Below are 21,395 nucleotides of genomic sequence, written 5' to 3' on the forward strand. Positions count from 1 at the left end.
AAAAGCAGCAGATAATCATGCTGATATCCTCATACAAACAGCGGCCTTGTCTGTAAATCTAAGTGATTAAAAGGATCCAAGTCAGTGAGAGGACTCAATTGTTTAACAAGGGGCTTATCACACCAGTTGGGCACAATTTATTTATTTTTTATTTTCAATTCAATAAGGTAATAAAATGAGACTTTTACTGCCTTTTTTCTTGTGGAGGTCATTGGTGTATTTTTTCCAAAGCAAAAAAAAAAAAGACCTTCAGGCAAAGTCATTATTTTGAAACCTTGAGAATGCGCTATAGAGTAGCAAAATGTGAATTTGTTGCACTGTATTATGATTTGTGGATGAAGCAAACTGCAAGCAAAATCACAGATTGGTTGGATGGGTGCAGCAAGGAAAGAAAATCTATTTGTTTCTGTTCATTTGCCCTACCTCCCTTTGAAGTTAGCTCTCAAAGCCTAATTTCAATCTTCCCTCAAACCTTTGGTAAGAGTCCTGATAACAGTATAGTCTAGAATATAAATGGGACTCAACATAATGCACTATTCATAGATTTCACAAAATGCTGGACTGTCCTTTTCTATATTTGACTATTCTATCAGCAGCAAGAATGTGTTAATAAAGTTAATTTGCGTCAAAGAAAAGTGAAAATGGAGCATCTAAGTTAACCTCACAGACCTCACATGAATAACAGTGGCCGTGTTTTTCTCCTTGAGTAATTATTCTGTTCAAACAGCATATATTTCTCTCTAGGCAGAGAGTGCTTGGGCTGAATGGATGCTGCCACTGCATAATGGTCCTCAGACGTTTGTTTCCAAGGCAACGTGGGGAGGGCATGTGGAGAGGGAGGTATAAAAACACTGGCAGCTCCTCTCTGAGTCTTACTCTGAGGTAAATGCACTCACTGTCAACACGGAGAGCCTCGGAGAACTTGCAACACACTTTCTCTCCCTATTTGTCACCTTCTTTCTCAGTTCACTTGAAGGCTCAGCTCCATAAGTAGCTGTTCAAGAATGATGCGACCTAAAGATTTACGCCAGGGCTCTGGCACCAAGACCTTCCTAGATGCCATGCATGGTGGTAAAGTTCATCTGGCACGCTTCATCTTGGATGCCTTAGACGGACGCATCATCAACTCCAAGACAGAAAACGGCCGCACTCCGCTAATGTATGCTGTCTGCCTACAAGACCCCGGGACCAGGTCCAAGTTCACCCGTTTGCTGCTGGAGAAAGGGGCTGACGTCAACTGCCAGGATGAGGACGGTCGCACGGCCCTGAGCCATGCCTGTGAGATGGGTCACCTGGATGTGGTCAAGCTTCTGGTGCAGTTCAATGCTGACCCAGACATCTCTGATGCCTGGGGTAACAGCGCTCTGATGTATGCTGCCTTTTCTGGGCACAGCCAGGTTCTGGAGTTCCTGGTGCGGGCTTTCAAAAGACTGGGATTGAGGCTGGACAGAACCAATAATGCTGGTCACTCCGCCATCGAGGTGGCCAACTTCTTTGGACACAACCAGTGCGTGCAGATTCTGAACTTTCCTTGCAGGAGGGGTGTTAGCACAGATGATTCACTGGCTGATTCAGGTACCAGTGGTGAAGGACAGTGCCGGCTGCCCAACAGGCTCCCCAGGCATGTTTTGGAGAGGTTCTCCAAGCATCTGAAAAGCAATGAAGACCAACTGCCTGGGGTGTTTCAGAGACAGCTGAAGATTGGAGACAGCAGCGGGCTGTGGAACCGCTTCAGGTGTCCCAGGAGCCAGTCTCAAGAGGACAACCATCGCCACAGCTGGGGTCTGCCTCCTCAGATAGAGAAAAGCCAGACTGAGGGAGATCACAGCGTTCTCTTCACTGCCAAACAACTCCAAAACTGCCAGCTTCGGGAGTTAAGAGGGGCTAAAACACTGAACTCTCTGCCTGGGCCAAGCCAGAAAGATGTCAGCCAAGACAGTGGACTTCAAGAGCAAACACCAGTAAGTTTTCCTCTCTGGGGAAAAGCAAAGTCATTTAACCTGGACCTCCTGAACAGCCGAAAGCAGTCCTATCAGGGTGATGTGCGTGACATGAGCCTGTCAGCCAGCAAATTAAAGAGAGCCTCGCTACAGGATGAGAGATGCCTGATAGACAAGATGGAATGTCAAGGGAACACCCGGGGCCTGACAAACGATGCTGACAAAACTGTCTCAGTGCCAAAACCTCTTTTAAACAGCAAGAGTCAGCCTGTGAGAGCGCTTGAGGAGAATGTCAAAACACAAAAAGAAGAGTCTAAGGACATAGCTTCATCAAGCAGAAGAGAGCAGCAGAAGAGGGGAAGCTTTGGCCTGACCAGCAGACACAACAAACTGCTGTTTGCCAGGGAGGAGATAGAGGCGGGGAAGATCCCCAGCCACACGCCTGGGTTCATGGGTCTGGGGACCAGACTGCTGCGTCGATTCACCGCACCAGAGTTCATGAGGATGGTGATAGACTGTTCATCGGGCTCATCAAACGGCCGAGGGCGGATGTCCCGCTCCGAAACCTTCCCTCTCTCGCACACACATCAGCAGGTCAACAGCCAGCCGAGTGTTGACAGCATCAGTGGAGTGAAGTGTGAGTTTGAAAGCTGCTCGTCTCAGTTTGTCCTCAATTAGAATAAGGACAATGTCAAGCGACAGAAATGGCTAGTGGGGAAATTTTTACAGCACTTAAAATTCTGATAATGCTTTATGATATATTCTATTTATTGAAAAGAATCTGTTGCAGTTTTTTCAATAGGTTTTGAGGCTTATTGTTCAGTTGCATACAATTTTGCTATTCTATATTTGAAATAACTAATTATCCATCTGTGAGCTACTTAAAATAATTATTTTTGTTTTACATATTTAAGATTTATATTGTATGGAATTTAATGTATTTGATATTGCTTCTGTGTTAATAAGAAATATTGTATGTATTTTGCTTAAAGATATTCAATTATTGTGCACTGTATGATTCATGCTACCTAATAAATACCTAATAAATAATTTAAAACACCAGCTCTTCAACCTGTATTGATGCGTGCATATGTGTGTGTGAATGAGGAAAATGCAGGATCAAATTAATTCCGCTTCAATATGCATCATTTATTGATTTATACAAAATTAAAATGTGTAATTCTCTTTTTCATGGATGATCCACACAGAGATAGAAATACATGAAACATGTCAACATGTATCCGTGTCAGAATACAAAGACTATGTGCAAAGTGTTTCTCAGCAGGTGGACGTCCTGCAGCATCACATGCCAGGCCTGTGTGCTTTATCTAGGCAAACAAATGCAAATACAGTCATACACATCTTGTTGAGGAGCAACACACACATCTTGTGGTTTTTAAAAAGTTTGTCACAATACAAAGAGGGTTGTATCAGAAGCAAACACTGAGATTTCACCTCACACACACCCATGTGCCCATGTGCTCGCACACACATGCACACGTACATACAACTATACACTCACATTTCAGTAAAGAAAAGTAAAATTTTAAATTCATCTCATATAATTTACTGCAGTAGATCAGCAGGGATAAGGACCTAATATTCAGTATTTTTATTTACATTATTCATTTATCTGCTTATGTTTCAAGTCCATACTTAATAATGAAACCTTATTTGCAACTTCACATCATACAAACAACCCACAACACCTTTTGGAAATAAAGAATAAATATGAAAAAGAGGAATATGGTAATGGTGATTTTCCAATAGCCCAATAGTAGCAGCTGGGCTTTCATCTACCCATTTATTATGCTAATAAAGGAGAATTGTCTTTCACATCCCAGTTTGGTTCATATTCAAGCATTCACATCAGGCCAGGTGTGCCTCCATTTGGCCATGCAAAGAGTCTACTGTCAGTGTTTGTGGCTGTGGAGTGTGCTGACCGGGTTGTTGTCCAGTTTCCACAACAGGGAGTGTGAGTGTGCAGAGGTAACATTATCCTTCCTTAATAATGTCACAATGAGCTACTGTGGTTTGAGCCTAACACCAGCTTTATAAGCTTTACACGGCTAGCAATAATGCCCACTATGAACACTATAAAGGATCTTTAGAGTAACACGTGTTCATTACATATAGTTACATGGAATATTGATTTTTGCTATCAGTTGAAATGCACCATGTTGTGTTGTGTTGAATCCCACTGAATGTTACAGGAAGCCAATCAATATTTGGATCGAACCGAGCTGAGAGGTGAGGAACTGCATGCTGCCTTTAACTCACTCCTAAAGTGCTTCTCTCATGCCCGAGACCATGCGATGTCTGTCATCCAAACTTGCCGTCCTGCCACAATCACTCTGGCAGCAACATGCTGTCTGGGTCTGCTACTCTGGAGCTGATCGCCCGTTGGCTTGGGTGCTAGAGGAGTTGGACCCTGGTGCTGGTCCACGTCCAAGGCCTGGAAAGGTCAGACTGAAGGTGGGAGTTGGGAAGCGGGAGCCCCACGGGGTCAGCAACGGGACATGCGCTTGCGGTACTGCTCCACCAGTGGGACCAGGCACTGAGGTGAGCCGCTCTGCAGCAGGAAGGGGTGCTCTAGCAGGTCAGTGGCACTGGCCCGCTCTAGAGGGTCCCGAGTCAGCATACGGTCCAAGAAGTCTTTTAGAACTGGGGAGATCTGAACCAGAGGTACATGTATTTTAACTTCAAGTCAAATTGATGCAGTACTTATTATTATATTATTATATCTCTAGAGCCACGCTGCTAGCATGGAAAAGAAATCTACACATAGCATCTTTAAGGAAATAATATAATGTGGGCGTATGCGAGTATGTCCGTCTGTTCTCCTACCTGGCTGACATTTCGTACAGTTGGAGCCAGCTCATCCCTCAGTCTCTTCATTGCTGCTACAGGGGTTTCACTGAAGTACGGGGGCTCTCCGTCCACCATCTCCACCACCATGATACCCATTGACCAAACATCCACCTGGCGCATCATCACACAGTGAAATTATGTAACAGATTTTATGGCACAGATTGCCACTATTGGCATTTACCCTACATGTGACTGATCACCACTGTTGCTCAGCATGAGTGGATTTGAATGTGCTGCTCCTCACCTCAGTGCCATATGGTGATTTGGAGATGACCTCAGGAGCCATCCAATAGGGTGTCCCCACTAGAGACTTCCTCTTAGGGATGTCCTTGCTGATCTGAGCACAGAAGCCAAAGTCTGAAAGCTTGACCTGTGCGGAACAAAAGAAAGATCTTAATATCAAGATAGAGAAAGAAAGATAGAACAAAAGAAAGAAAAATAACAACATATCATACCCTTCCATCTAATGTGAGCAGTATAGAGTCACTCTTGATATCTCTGTGGATGACTCCCTGCGAATGGAGATAGGCTAGGGCTTGCAGAACAGCTTCACACACTGTGGCAATCTGCTCTTCACTCAGCCTGCAGGGTAACACACACACACACACACACACACACACACACACACACACACACACACACACACACACACACACACACGTTTACACAAACACACAAACAGATTTTACATTAACATTTCACACTTTTCCATTACGAGTTGCAACAAATCAACAGCTGAGAAAGTCAAAATTCATGATTCACTGCACATTAAAGGCAATGATAAAGAGTGCAAGGTTCAAAACAACAACTCCCACACAGCAGAATGACCCGCAAAACATGTTCATTCTACTACAATGTTAATGTAAGTTTGATATTTAAAAAGTGCAACAAAAAGACATAATTTTCAAACAGCAAGCAAGATGCAAACTGAAAACAAACTATAAAACTATATAAGGAAAAAAAATGCAGTTTAGGCAGTTTAGGCAGTTATTTGGCTTCTTAATTTAGAGAGACTTTAATGAGTCTAAAATAAATTAATAAAATAAATAAAATGCTGATAATGATAGTGTTTGACAAACAGTGGCTATGACAGCTGGCTCATTTTACATGTAATCTGGCTTGAGAGAAATTGTTTCATCCCTTTGAGTCAAGTGATCTAACCCTGAGGTCATTCCATGGAGATCGAGCCAGCCATCTGTTAATAATATAAAATACATTGACAGCCTAAAGCAAATACACCCCAACAAAATTCAACTCCCTTCTGCTGGTCGATATGTTTTCCTTATTTTTGAAGCATGTGCCACTAAACAATATGACAGCATCGGGAAATCCAATTTTCAACCAAAATGAACTTTCCACATGGCATCTAAACATGCACATATTCGATTATCTTATTAAATTATTAATTTTCCCTAGAGAAAATCAGTTGGCTTGGAGTGAGAGAGGGGGCTGAATGAGTCTTTGTGAGTCTTTGTGCTGCTGGCATCAACACTGATCACTCACCAGTCAATACCACACTACCCCCTTGTGGTTGATTCAGTTATTAAAGATGATATCATAACTTAACAGAATGCACCAATGCAGGAACCGAGATGATCTCTCGGTGGTGCTCATACCTGGTCTCAGACACAATGTTGGTCAGTGCTCCACCCTGCAGGTACTCCATGATAACCCACAGTTCCTCCTCTACCAGGGCTGACTTAAACATCTCCACCACATTCCTGTGCTGATAGTCCCTCATGATGACCACCTACAGCACAAAACATTCATGTTAGAACCCAAATGTTTGGAGACATAACCAATAATGTGGACACATTTTGGTTGTCCGATATTAAAAAGATACTCAAGCAATTTAATGTAGCATTTCCATAAAGTTAGGGAACTTGTGAGGGACAGTTTAAAAAATAATAGTCAAAACTGGTGCTGCAGAGGCCAAGATATCCTGACTTTTACTCTTTAGTATGGATCAGGCTCCCAACTACCCAACTCAATAGTGTCTTTCATTAGAGATCCTCCCTGGTAAACACCCATGTCTTTCAATGTCTCCAGGCCTAAGTCAAGGTAACCCTGATTGGGATTAGAGAGTTCCCTCCAGAGCCAAAGAACAAATTATGCATCTGTTTTAGTACTCCTGGCTACCAACGAGCAAACTTAACGTAAAATCATTGGAGTAGCCCTTTAAGTAAGTATTTCATGTTTGTTTCAGTCAGACTGTGAAACAAGCATTTGTAATGATTCATGTAGAATTCACTTTTTGGAAAGCTGTCGAAGGGGTATGTAGCTTGCCCTGATATACATTGTTTGTTTCCCAGATTCTTTACAACGGAGGCAGCGGTTGCAAAGTCAGCATGACCAACAGAGCCACAATAGCCACATTTATGTGAAATATGGCAGGTTGAACTGGAATTATCCTTTAAAGACTGCAACGAATAGCACACCTGAATCCTCAAATTTGTTGCTGTAACCTTAAATACATTGTCATGGTGATTTGTGTTGCGATTGTTTGTGGTAATAACTTTGTACCTAGTTGGACACCGTACCTCGTTAAAGAGCAGCTCTCTCCTCTGTTGCCGCCGCAGGTCCATCATCTTCACCGCCACCTGCCTGCCGCTGTGCTTTTCTGTAGCAATACACACCACCCCCGTCGAGCCCTCCCCAATCTTCACAAAGTTCTCTAGGTAAGACCGTGGATCACCCTTGTCTACCACCATCTGCAGAGCCGCCTTGAACTGTTCATGGGTCACTTTGGGTGGGTCTGGTGGTGGTCTGGGGGAAGGATGTTGTGGGGGTCTAAAGGCAGGGGAGCAGGTGCCTGGAGGACTGGTGGCTAGTGAGCCTGTAGGGGAGGGCCGAGGTTGGGAAGGGCTGTCTTGCCGGGGGTAGGGAGGATTGGGGCATCCAGAGTGTCTGAGGAAGGGGTCAGGCCCATTGGGCCTCAGTCCCATGTTAGGAGACAGGCCCAGCGTGTAGCTAGCTGAGGAGCGTACAGTCCTCTGAGGTCTGATGCCGCCCACAAGAGGACTGCTGTTGCCAGTGGGCAAGAAGCTGGAGTGGTACCTCACTGCAGACTCTGCCTGCACGATAAGAGAAAAAGGGAGAGGGACATTAAGAGAGAGAGCAGAAAGAGAGTTGGCCACCTGCCTGGGGTTCAAGACCCGCTTTAAAAGTGAATGTAAATCAAGTCCTCCACTCTCACTCTGAATCCACTTCACCTGATATGACCCATGTAAAGATGTTGCTATATGGACCCAAGTGTCCCACTGAGATCTTGCCAAACACACCATTTTTAAACTTTTACAACCCCACTGGCACTTCGAACCCACATTTCATATTTTAATACTAGAATTAAATAAAATATTCAACCCCAGAACTTTAATCACCTTTAGTGTAAAGCCAATCAATATGCTGCCTCGCCAAAAGTTTCCACAACCTAAGCATGAAAATGATCCCCTATGATTTCTTGACAACAAACTTGTATTTAATGGATTCAGAGCTTGTGGAAAAACATGCCGAGTACTAATAATAATATGTACATACACTTAGCAGGAATATGCATATATTATGTATACTGTGAATAATGTATTATTAGTGCACTTAATGGCCACAAAGATGTGCAAAGAAGCTGCACATGTAATGTCTGTCTCAGGCTTACTTTCAGGTCATAGGAGGAGAACGGCCTCCCAGGGCTGTTCGGGGGGTGCATGTACATTGGTAGGTTGGGCCGGAGCTCCGTGGTGACTGTCGCTTGATCTCCATGGGGCTGCTGGACAGTCATAGCTGGGCTGTAAAAACAAGCTATAGGTCTCTGACTTGGTGGCATTCCCCTGGGCAGCTGGAATTCTCTCTTCCATATCACTCTCTCCTGAGGGCTGCCCACATCGCCACTCATATAAGCCCCGTGACTTAACATTGGGATGTTCTGGGACTGAGCTGGTTGCGAGGGTCCCTCCAGGGAGCTGACGCTGACTTCGTAGGTGGACTTTGCCTTTGGCAAGATCCCATTGGGCTGCAGAGTGATGCTCTTCTTCATGCCCAAGTAGGGGGTGTTAGTCTCACTGTGGATGTTCCTGGCCTTCTCCCTCCACTGTTCTTGACCGGCATCCTCGTTGTCTTCATCATCTTGGGTCAGGCCCTCGTACTGGTAAGTGTCCCCCTCGTTCACCTCGCCCAGCCTTCCCAGAGACTGGGCCCTTTTCCTGGCTGAGGGGCTGCTCTTCCTCAAAGAGTTAGAACTGGTCACAGACAGACGGTTCATATCATTGATCATGGCTGTGATGTAGTCCCCGTGACCGATCATGCTCCCACGCACAATGGTCTGAAAGAGGAGAGGAGAGTTTATCTTTATCACATTGCGCATGCCGTGATCACATTATAGAAAGATTTCAGACTGAAAAGAATAATGAGGGTGACATAATCATTGCTCAGAGGCGAGTTAAATTTAGGCTTCAGAATCTGTAAAGGACATCTTTGTAATTCTTCAAAGACTGTGACTTAAATCATCTCCCCAGTGGCTTATTCTGACAATACACTGACAAATATACCAAGCAACTGTTTCAAGAGACACATTACAAGACAGAGCCTCTACAATATTCATATGTTGCAAAATTACAGATAACTATGACTTTTCAAATGGTATGCATAGTTAGCAGGCATGCAAAGGCAAAGGGCCTAAACTTGCCCTGACAGAAAATGTTCAAACTTTTATCTTTTGCCAGTGTAGCATTACTGTTGCAACTGTAAGAGAGAGTGCGTGGTGGCTCATTAGTCACTCTCAGGGAAGAGTCATGTTCAGTTCACAGCCAGTCAACAGCCTCTCCTGTTTCTCTGGTTCGGTGCCATTACATCTGCACAGGGGGTAGAGGTCAGATGACATTTCACCTACTGCAGCACCTCTAAGAGAGGAGAGAATGGCAGGTGATAATGGCCTTGGTGACATATCCTATTTTAGAAGATGCTGTAAGAATAGTTTGAAATTGACTTATTTTTCAGATATCAAATCACATTTTCCTCTTTTCCTCCTCAGAGCAATAATCTGGAATGCACTGTTTTCATCCATATGTTTTTTGTATTGTGAGGTTCCTGTGGGTAACACCACACTCATCTTGATGACGCTATTAAAAACAAGAACCTGACCTAAATGCTGACATGATGGTTCTCATATTGATCAGCACAAATCACATTAATGAAATGTTGGTGTTTTCTATATTTTTCTTTCTGGAGGGTCACAAAAAGCATCGACAGTACGCTCCTTGTAGCGTGGAAATCCTTATATTTGCAGCCTTTATCACTCACTGGCATTTCCTTTGCTGTACCTGCACTTTTTATCCCTTCTGCTTGACATCTGTGAGAAGGCACCATGGACTGTTATTAATTGCCTGCATGGAGTAATAAATCTTGTGGCCCCTCTGAGTATTCAACATTGTATAGTCAGTGTACACAGCAGGGTCATTAGCCAAGCCCCACGATAGATAAGAAAGCAAAAAGATGGGGAGGGGAGCAGGCCCGCTTTCTATGTTGTCATCAGAGGATTATGGCATTTTCTGATACAGCAGGATCTCTCTGCAGCACTGAAGGACTCTTCAGCATCAATAAAACTAGCAGCATATGTTTATGTATCAGTCTCTCCCAGATTAGAAAGCTAAACATTTAGAATGACAGCTCATCGTGATAGCTTAATGAGGGCCCGGTTGAGTGGTGACATTAGTGATCAGTTCAAGGTAAGGTTAGAGGATCAATAAAGAGTTGAATGGAAGGTGTGGTGTACCTTCTTTGGCCTCAGCTCCACCTCTGTGATCCGGGAAGGGTCCACCATGGGTTTGGGCCTGCGCAGGTTCTCTATCAGGCTTTGCCATTGTGTCGGCAGGCCCACAAAGCAGCCATGCTTGGCGTCAAATGAGGTGTGGACGCGGTGCTCAAAGTTCCTGGGAGCTGATATCTCAGGCCTCTTCTTTTTCTTCTTGCGAAACATCCTCAGGTCCACGAGGGCAACAGCTTGCCCGCTTCAAAATGTCCCTGTGGAGAAGAGTATTCCTTTAATAAACTGCACTCAGCATTTCATACAGCACATGTTCAAATAACTGTAATCTTGACATTTGAATATAAGCAAATCTTTTCTGCCCCGGTAATCAAAAAGATGCTGCCACTGACTAACCACTCTCCTTTACTATCTATTCTCTGACCAGGTGTATTAAAATGAAATCAGACGTCAGATGGTCTCTCCACGTGGGACAAAATATTCAAACAGTGCATCTAAAAAATGTTCCATGTCTGAGATGTGTGTGTCTCACGCTGCCTTGCTGGCTGTCACGAGCTTGTGCCTCTGAGAATGGCTCCAAGGAGAGTGGATGGATTTCTAAGCACATGTGTAATGAAGAATATCTGGTCAATTAAGGCTTATTCATTCTCTGTGCCATTTTACTGATGAGCACGTGGCCGGGCTGGCCTGCGCCCACAGGCTTTCAGTGCATTAGCAGGACAAGGAGTACAACACACAGACACAAACACACACTAATGCACACAAACACAAACATACTATGGCAGGCTATCCTTCATAAACCCTCTATAACCCTTTCATATCCCATCCTAATTAGTAGCTTGTGTGCCTTTGATTGGAGGGAGGGTAACCACTTAATCCATGGATGGTCTTGCGTTTGGCGAGCCACTGACTCGGGTTATGTTAAGCTTTATTTTCCATCCAAGTGTAGAGAAATAATTAAATACATACATCTCATATCCTCATCTGCACAGCTGTACTGGGAGATAATCACTCAAATATAAGTCTCATGATTAGTATTAGTACTGTTTCATGTAGTTCGCAGTATGGAGGACGTTCTGACTAGCCATGGTTGCAGAGTGGCTCTAGGGATGTCAGTGCTGGTCTGTTGGTATGTCTGTCGGTCGTTCCACCACAGGACATGAGAAGAGACGCCCAGTGACGTAATAAGTTGAATTCAGTGACATGGAATAACACGTTGCTGCCATGCATATTTCATGCTAGTGGTCTGATACATCATGCACGACAAAGTGCTTAGAATACAAGGAAGCTTAGAGAGCGGCACACATCTACTCCCTCTACTCTCTAAAGCCAGCCATTGTGCAAATGTGGCTATAGCTGTGAGCACAGTTTTGCTTTTTAGCCCCGCTAGTAGCTAGTGATGGTAATGGTGGTCAGTCGATTCATCACTTTGCTCCAGACCGAAATATCGTCAAGTATAGTATATTGACAAGTATGGGATAAAATACTAATAAAGATGATACATTACTTTGGTGAGCCTCTGTTTTTTCCTCTATTGCCAACAGCAGATTAAAGTTTTCACTTTTTATATGAAATATCTCAACACCTACTTCAAAGGACTTTGGTGATCCACTGACTTTTCCTCTAGTGCCACAATAAGATTGACCCTTTTTTTTATTATTGAAATACCTTGACAACTATAGGATGGATTGTTAAAAAATTTGGAACGGACATTCATGGTCCCCAGAGGATTTATTGTAATAACTTCCTCTTTTCTTTTATCTGTTGCCATCATCAGGTCACATTTTAATTTGGTCCAATACTTCCATTTTTGACCAAATACCTGCAAAACTAAGGGCATTTCCATCCAAGAAAAAAGTGTTCTTTTTTACAGTTTTCAATGTCAGAGACAGCCTTCTTAATTGTGCAATAGTCATCAAGTAGCCACCTGTAGTCAGAGGCATCTGGCTAATAAGCAAATGATAGCATGCTAACAATTGAATTCACCGCTGTGCCTAAGTACAGCCTCACATAGCCACTAGCATTATTTTAACAGACTGCAGCACTTAAAGGCCCTGATCTATGTGACCAATGCAAGATGCCCCAAGAATATCAGATACAATCTCCCATTATGCACTGTGAAATGGTGGGAGTTGAGTAAATGAGTTTTGCAGTCGCTCGCTGCTCAGCAGGCGATCACGCTGGCAGCATCTCCTCTCTCCACCTCCGTCCTCAGGCCAGCCCGGTTCTAATCAGCATCAACGACGCCTGGTTACGAGCTGTATCAGTGACTACCACACACCACTTGCCCCGCCGCATCACCAGAGGGTAGAAGGAGGTCAGGTCCACTGGTCCTATCAGCTAATTTCAGGAAGGTAGGGTAAGGACAGGGGGAGCGGGGAATAATTCAATCACAAGGCTAATATGCTAAGTGTTGCATAAGTGCATCACTCTGTGCTCTCCCTATGTACATGATGTGGTGCTGTGAAGGACTTAATTCTATCTGACAGCGACATTATGGTGTGAGGCCTCTCAGGAGGTGGGGAGAGAGGAGTTTGGGCCCGAGATTACAGTCAGACCTGGATGTATTAGACAGACAGGGATCTAGTTTTGTCCCCTTAGACACAGAAAGGCTTTCTAACCACCAATTGTGGCTGCTTTTTAAATAACGAAAGCCTGGGAAAACAAGCTGCAAAACAGAAGATTGTGATCTCTGTTGTTTTTTTTCTTCCGCTGCCTAGAAAAGCTGTTCAACGTGCAGATGTTGGCACCGACTGAACAAATATTTACACATGGCGCTCATGTATCCTTTTAGAAGCAGATTAATCAATATTTACTCATGAGTCAAATGCAAACTGCTGCAGTCCTCCACTGCCAGCAATAATGGGGTGATGCAAGCTCAAATAGGATGGCTGCTTTGTATAGTACTTTATCAAGGTTCATCAGTTCAAAGCAACAGAGAGCAGAACATATCACAATATTATTCATTATTCACAACACTGTTCCCATTTGAAGACTCTGGAAATAACTACTGTGATATTAGGGGCAAGTAGATAACACACACACACACACACACACACATAAACTTTGTTGATTCATGCCTGGGCAAAACAAATTGAAAAGTTGATTCAGTTATTGATTTACAAGCTTTAATCACATGCAACTGGCCTTATGTTGACCTCTCTGACTCCGCCAAGCTTATGACTGTCTTGATAACAATATGCTATTGATTTCTAAGCCCATCGTATAATACATATGCACAGAGCTGAACTTGCACAGTGAATAATCACGCTTTCTTGTCACATCCCTCTAAACTGCAGGGACTTGACCCTATGCCTCAGTGGCTTGTCTTGAATCTATCAAAGTGCTGAGGCAAAACTAAGCCAGCTGCTGTCAGGGATATGAAGAGCTAAAGAGGATGAGGTCATTCCAAAATTGTGCTACATTATGTATTTTCATTTCTATAACTGTGCGCAGGAGCAAAAAAAAATTAAATAGATCCAAATGCATGACCTGAAAATCCACAAATCACATCACTGAGAAATAAAGTCTCACTCACCGAAAATCACATGAGCATAAAGCTGTTTGTGACAAGTCTGCTTGTGAAGTCTGACTCAACACAAAGCTTTAAAAAAAGATGACGGAGCACACAAATTGTGTAAAAAATGCAAATAGATCCCATTTTCTCTGCAAAATCACCACTTAATCACAGCAGGACATCCCTTATGCCATGCAGAAATGCAACCAGGCAATCCATATGTTTCCCACAGACAACATACCAGAAGAGGAGAGGGCATGCTTGCATTCCTCTCATGTTCAAATCACCCTGAGCAGGAGTTGTGGATGAGTGGGAGGGGGATCGAGAGATAAGAGAGATATTGGATTTGCTCAATGTTGGTGCTCCGAGCTCTGTTGAATGATTTTTTTCTATTTGCCCTGATTTCTGCTTCTATCTTTTTTGTTGGCATGCATGCAGAAATGTAGCGAGTGTTCAGGTGACTGTGCTCGCAGGATTAGTATGGTGTTCAGTCCTTCACTGATCTAATTTTAGGACACATCATGCCCCCCCCTCTAGCACCAGACGCATGTTTATTTTGTACAGGATTCATGTCAAATAGTGAGGTGAGGGTGGAGATGAGGTAATCCTCTTTTTGCGTTTGTCAATGCATGTAGAGGCTTATACTGAATTACAGGGAGCTACATCTATTTCATAGCGGCATAGATACCATCAAGGTCTTAACTGCTGTTTTTGGACTCTGCAGTGCAGTGTGGGGGGCTTAGAGATTGCTCTTCTATCAGCTTCATTATGATGACCGTTCTGCCCTTTGAGTATAATGAGAATGCCTCACTGGGGGCGTGGGGTGGGGGGTGGGGTGTCTTGGTTGGTCATATCTTCCTTGTGCTTTGTAAAACACACACATGCACGTACACACGCCATCTGAGGACATGAAGAAGGTACCCAGGCACTGGACGTGACTGGACAGTACAACAGCTGTGTTTATGGTTTAAGTTGATGTCTGCTTTCTCTTTGAAGTCACCTCTGGAGACATGGAAGGATTGTCAATAGGAGACGACAAGTGATGTAATGAGCTGCATTCAATGACATGGAATAACACGTTTCTTCCATGCATATTTCACGCCAGTGGTCTGATCCACCATGCACGACAAAGCACTTGGAATACAAGGAGGCTGGGAGAATGGCACACATCTACTAAATACCCATTGTGCAAACGTGGCTACAGCTGTGAGCACAGTTTTGCTTTCTTATTCATGCTAGTGACCAGGTATGGCAATTTCAGTTAGTTGGTCGGTTGGTTTATTGGTTTACCCCTTTGGTCCAGACTGAATTGCCATGACATTTTGTATGAAATTCATGGTCCCCGGAGGATGAATCTTACTGACTTTGGTGATCCCCTGACATTCCCTCTAGCACCACCAACTTTATGTCCCCCTCAGGATAAAATGTTATCATTTTGGTGACCTCTCAATTTTTCATGTAGTGTCACCATCAAGTCCAAATTTCAGTTTGCCCTAAATTTAGGTTTATGACCAAACACATACAAAAACATTGAGATTCCCATCAGCCTCAGCTGCGTTTTCTGTTATCTGTTCATTAGCAAATATTATCATACTAACATGCTAAATGAAGACTGTGGTCATAATAAACATTATACCTGCTTAGCATCAGCGTGTTAGCATTGGGGTGTTATTATTTAGCTCAAAGCACTGCTGTACAGCCTCACAGAGCCGCCAGCATGACTGTAAACTTTTAGTCTTGTTTGAAAAACTACTGTAAAAGTAATCAATCTCAATATAAGGATGTAAATATAGGATGGGCCGGAAACTGAACAGGCTATTCAGAATCACTGGAGGTGAGGTTAGGAGAAAAGACGGGTGATGTGTGCCATTTTTTTCGGACAGTAGTTTCAGTCCTCAATGTATTTGTATCTCTAATAAAAGCTCAACTCAGGGGTAAGGACACAATGTAGAGCATACCCAAGGGCATGTGCAGTGAATGGACTAGTTTCAGTATATAGTTTGTGAAAAGTTAAGCGCCAAAGCAGGTAAAGGTTCAGAGGGAGTGTGAAGGATGACAGAAATTGTTTGAGGCAAATAATATTGAATGAAATAGCCAGTTATATCCATATTCTGCATTTACATTTCGTAAAATAGGACATTAGGCAGGGATGACCCATATTCACACAGAGAGTTCATTGATAGTGACATATCTTGGGGTATTTCAAATGTCACATAACTCCCAGCAATGCGTCATGTGTAGGCTTTCACTCAAACCTATGTATGAAGTAGTGCAAGTTGGAAATCACAGAGCACTGCGATTTTGAGAAAGTAAAAAATCAAAGATCTTGTCTGTCATTTTATCTCTGCGCCGAATGAGTAAGAAAAGGCCCCAGGATTGGAAGTGTATGGTGAAACATGATGTCCATGCCCAACAATGCGGGCTGTCAGTTCTTCAAGGGCAGACATCTGCGCAGGAGTGCAGTCTTGTGTTAATATTGACAGGAGGAAACAAGAAATGAGAGGTCGAGACAGGAGGAGAAAGAGCGGGGGAGGAAAGGAGAGTCTGGACACTCAGATGTAGTGACAGAAAAAGAGATGGAGAAGATGAAAGGCAAGAAAGTGAGAGGGCAGATATGAAAAGAATAAAGCAGCTGAATAGATGGACGTAGATTTAAAATGTCAGTGCCCTGAAAATGACTGTTCTCATGTTTTTTGGTCTAACGCAGTGGCACAGTGCTGTGGATATTAGCCTTCTGAGGACGTGACCTCTTTTCTCCATCATCTTGGGCAGCTTTGTTTGCAGTATCCATGCCACAGCAAAGGGGATTTGAGGACAGGCCAGTTGCATCAACCGAGCGCATACATCATTCTGTCACCTGACATATTGGCACTGATTCTCCCGGATGGGAAAGTGGACAAGAAAACTAGTTTGTCCTGCCCTGAAGCGAGGAGCGTGGACATAAATGCACAGTAAAAGCTATAGTCTCTATCTACTCCAAACACCTTAACATAATGACATTGTAAAAACAACACCTCTAGTGTCCTGGGGCTTTTATGGGATGTTCTATTGATGCTGACACATCACTAGAAAAACACACTCTTAACTCAGGAAGTATGCCCATCTATGCAGTGTAACAATATGTATACTAAGGGCTAGAGTCAGGAGAGTAGGGAAATGCAGCACTGACCAACACTCTGTTTAATTAAAGATCCTCTTGGCTCTCACAAGTGCTTTGAACAATTTGACGCTGTGCTGATAGAGACGTATGCTCAGCCTGGACCAATGGTACGAGCCCAACTCTTCTCTCTTGGGTCTAATTTATTGATGCGCTGAGCCTCGGTGCAAGCTTTACTGTACGCGCATGTGCTTATGAAAGCTCTGATTTATATTTTTTTAGCCCAGGCCTCAGCGTGTCTCTCCCAGGGACAAAGCGCCAACCATTTTTAACCTCAGATTCCTTTATGATATCAATCTGCACTGACTCTGCTGCCCTCCTCTGTCACCCAGCATGGGTGCTGTTTCAGCCCAGAGAGGGGAATCGTGGCATGCTGTCCTAATTTGGGCTCAGAGCCTGTTTTAATCCTTGGTGCTTGATGTCTCATGGCCTGTGGCGAGGCTAAGCTGGTAATGCACACTGTCCCCTCCGTCAGCTGACATGAACATGACACGAGCATTCCTGAAAACAATCACAAACACAGCAGGCAGCGTGACAATGATGTACCGCCTACACCTGCGTGCTGCATTTATGGAGTCCCGATCACTTCCTGTCCTGTCAGTGTACATGTACAAGAGTGCACCGTGAGCCTGTAAGAGCACGAAAGCAAGATGGGCGACATGAGACGGCCTCCAAAACTAACGTCCTCAAAAGTCGCCGGAGTGTACACATCATCCTCACTAAAGCAGATGTCCAGCTGTGTGTGTGTGTGTGTGTGTGTGTGTGTGTGTGTGTGTGTGTGTGTGTTCATGCACCAAAGAGACCTTCTCTGTCACCTCTTCTACCCTTTCCCTCCTCCTCCTTCTTGAATATCAATGAGTAACTTGAGACACAAACACATGGTCGTTTAAGAATTGCGGAGCCTCAGTTATATCATCATCAGACTTATGAAACAAATGATTGAAAACACTAACACAGAGAATGCAGCTTGAGTCAAAAGTCCTGTTGATCTGATATAAGTCCTTTGTGTTGATCATTTACAGTATATGTCTGGATAACATCAGGTGCAGTCACCACTCTTAAGCAAGTGCATAAATGTTGTGATTCTGCAATGGCGATAATAAAGCACTAGACTAAAACTAAAATCTATACACTTCTTTAAAACACCTTAGCCTTGAATTGATTCTCACTGTGGATTTAGCATCCAGAGAGACTTCTCAACAATACGGAGCAGATTTCTTGCTTCTTGGTGTTTAAGTCAAACAGAGCACAGTTCAAACATCGCCTCCCACACTTATGCAAGCTCTCATACAACAGGTTTGCTAATGATTACATTCACCGATTGAACGTAACAAAAATATGTCACATGTCAGTCTCTCCTGTGCCTGTTTTCCCACAGCATCAATCTACTTGAATCCTCATGCACTGGTAGGACCAGAAAGATCACCTCAGAACTCAGCCTACACACACACACACACACACACACACACACACACTACACAATGGTAAAAACAGGAAGCCTCTGTCCACAGTGCCCATGGCAATGGCACGGTCTGTATTTGTCAAGTGTGGTCCATCTCAAGAAAGACATTTCAGGGATTGTTCCTTGAAATAGAGGTTGAGGACAGAAGCGACAGAGACACCGACAGGGGGGATTTTGATGAGGAGAGGTGAGCAGAAGGTGAAGGCTCCTTATTCATCATCACTGAATACATCCAGCACCCCTCTGTTGTCTTCCCTTATTCTCCCTGTCTCCCCCACATCAGCACCTGGCTGCACTGCATTCTGCTTACAGCCTCTCCACCTCCTTCTTCTCTCCCTCCACCCGGCTGATGCCCACCGACGGTATACACTAGCCTGCTCTTTATCAATGACGTTAAGCTCCCCCCCCCCCACCCCACTCTCCTCACCGTGGAGAGCGGAAACGGGGCTCTGGTAGAGATAAATCATTGTTAGAAGAGGGGGGGGGGAAATCAGTCATCCCCCTTACCTTGCCGTCTAGTGAAGAGGAGAGCCTCTCTCCTCCAGGAAGGATTGGAAGCCAGGAGTGCGCACACACACGCTCACATACACTATTGTACACCGCTCACTCACATTCACACACACATGCACTCACACACGGACATACACGCTCTCTCTCATACACACTACGACGAGGAGGGCTGGCTCTCAAGCAAGCGCACACTGCAGGCTGCCGCTTGCCTGGGAAAGCCTGATGCGTTCCTCCCTCCAGGCAGAAGCACACACTGCCATCTCAAAGGCTCTTTGTTGGGGCTGATTCATCCCCGGCTCCGTGGCTGAGTGCTGGTCCGCTTAGCCGTGCCTGCTCCTGGGGACACAGGGTGACGGTACAAAGGAGGGACAAAGCCATGAAGAGGAAAGGCAGCATCCAGGAGGAGAGAATATCACGGCCCCATACAGCTCCTTCCATCCCCCCCCTCTCCCTCTCCTTCTCTGGCTCGCTGTCTCTCTCTCTCTCTCACACACACACGCTCCCTCCTCCCTTTCCGTCTCTCTCTCTCTCGCTCTCTCTCTCTCTCTCCCTCTCTCTTTATCACTTCCCTCCTTCTCCGCCTCCTCCCACTCCCTCATTGGGCTGCAAAAGAATTGATAGCAGCGTGTCCATGTGTCTGTGTGTGTGTCAGTGTGTGTGTGTGTGTGTGTGTGTGTGTGTGTGTGTGTTTTAAGCTGGTTTCCAGTGACTGTAAGGAGAGGAGAGGCTCCACTACACCTCATCACCTGGGATACCTTTCATCCACCTCCCTGCCCTCCATCTCTCCCTCTGTCTCCTTTACACGCAATGTGGGTGACATGAGAACACGAGGGTGCTGTATTCACCCAGTGTGCTGCTGTTCAGTCAAATGCATTATCCAGGGAATGACAGGGTCAGGGATGGCAGATGGCAGGAGGGGTTGTTGTATCTGTGTAAAAAACACATTGTGAAGCTATTTCTGTTAAGGGTGCAATCCTCATCCTCACAATCTCTTTTGAGTCCAATGTGAAACAAAAATCTTGAGGGCACAAAAAACTGAAGTTACAACACTGCCCCAGTCTAGCATCCTTATTATTTGACTGAAAAATTCCCCTCTCTTTTCACCACAATCATTTCCTGAATAATTCATACAGCAGCTAAGACCAGACACAAAGCAGGAAAATGTATTAGGGTCAAGTCGTGCAGAAATTGCTTGCAGAGTGAGCCAGATTTGGGGCATACATGTAGTACATGGCGTTTTGATATGAGAGAAGCATGCAATGGCACTATAATAGGCTTAAATAATGATGTTCCTCCTCACATCAAATAAACTCAAGTGAAAAAGGCACCACTGAAGCAATCTGCATAACAATGACAGATTTGCCTGTTGGGGGTATAGCAGACATGACCCCTCCCTCTCTTTCACTCGTAGTTGTCAGCATTACTGTCACAGATACTTATTGGCTTGGCTATATTTTACTGCCTTGCATGACTGATTCTCCCGATTTTCTTTGGGTTAAGAGCTGTGAACACCAATAAAATGCTCTAGTAATGGGTGTCTTTATATGCTAAAAATTGGCCTGTTTTCTCGGGCTATCTGCTGAGGCATTTATGTATATATTATTATATAAAGACTCATATCTCTGCTCGGCCAGTATGAGGGGAAACTGGAAGGGTCAAAAGGTCAATTCAACAAATCTAGCACATAATATTCAATACAGTGGGTAAAGAAGAGTATATTTATTTATTTATAAGTTTGACTTTTGCGCTTTTTCCTTTGTTAATCAGGAAGCTTTCTATTTTTATGGGCATGATTGCAAATATGTAAGGGAAATTGTGTCATACATAAATAATTTAGTTATGAACTGGTAGTATATAGTCTCTTTAATCAGATGTTTATTTTTTAGTATTTTTTTTGTATGTCACTATGGATAGACATTATAATAAGAACTAAGAGTTCTTTTAAATCAGATGAGACTAAAAGGGTTTATTCAAATTCATTTGTCAGCTTTACTGTCAGACTTAATGACCTTGCTAAAGCAGCTCCTGAAACATTGACCCCCCATTTGGATAAATAGTGGAAAATGGTTTGTAATGTAAAAAGGGCTTACAGTGACAAGAGAAGGTCTTAAATCACTGTCATTAAAATGAAAGCCCGGGGGCCATATAAGTGATACTGCCTTAATTGTTTGCATTTCAATTCA

At 44.0% G+C, this 21,395-nt stretch overlaps 2 protein-coding genes across 4 annotated transcripts; one reads left to right on the top strand and one right to left on the bottom strand.

Moving 5' to 3' along the window:
- The first annotated feature begins 859 nt into the window (after positions 1–859).
- LOC127356353 (inversin-A) lies at positions 860–3,011 on the top strand. Its single transcript, XM_051388032.1, has one exon. The coding sequence runs from the start codon at positions 1,005–1,007 to the stop codon at positions 2,616–2,618; it is 1,614 nt and encodes a 537-aa protein (XP_051243992.1). The 5' UTR covers positions 860–1,004; the 3' UTR covers positions 2,619–3,011.
- A 57-nt stretch (positions 3,012–3,068) lies between these two features.
- LOC127356307 (serine/threonine-protein kinase PAK 6) lies at positions 3,069–19,701 on the bottom strand. Of its 3 annotated transcripts, none has more exons than XM_051387957.1 (9): positions 19,422–19,701; positions 10,576–10,823; positions 8,464–9,126; positions 7,352–7,885; positions 6,428–6,561; positions 5,267–5,393; positions 5,056–5,181; positions 4,788–4,922; positions 3,069–4,614 (listed from the first exon to the last, which is right to left on the bottom strand). In XM_051387957.1, exons 2-9 carry the CDS (start codon positions 10,777–10,779, stop codon positions 4,447–4,449), a joined length of 2,091 nt encoding a protein of 696 aa, XP_051243917.1. In that variant the 5' UTR covers positions 10,780–10,823; positions 19,422–19,701; the 3' UTR covers positions 3,069–4,446. The 3 variants fall into 3 exon arrangements, with proteins under 3 accessions (XP_051243917.1, XP_051243909.1, XP_051243926.1); XM_051387949.1 differs by having other exon boundaries at positions 19,210–19,700; XM_051387966.1 differs by lacking the exon at positions 19,422–19,701 and adding an exon at positions 9,538–9,703 and having other exon boundaries at positions 10,576–10,658.
- Between the last annotated feature and the right edge of the window lie 1,694 nt (positions 19,702–21,395).

This window comes from Dicentrarchus labrax, unplaced genomic scaffold, assembly GCF_905237075.1.
Source record: "Dicentrarchus labrax unplaced genomic scaffold, dlabrax2021, whole genome shotgun sequence".
In the NCBI taxonomy this organism is placed as follows: domain Eukaryota; kingdom Metazoa; phylum Chordata; class Actinopteri; family Moronidae; genus Dicentrarchus; species Dicentrarchus labrax.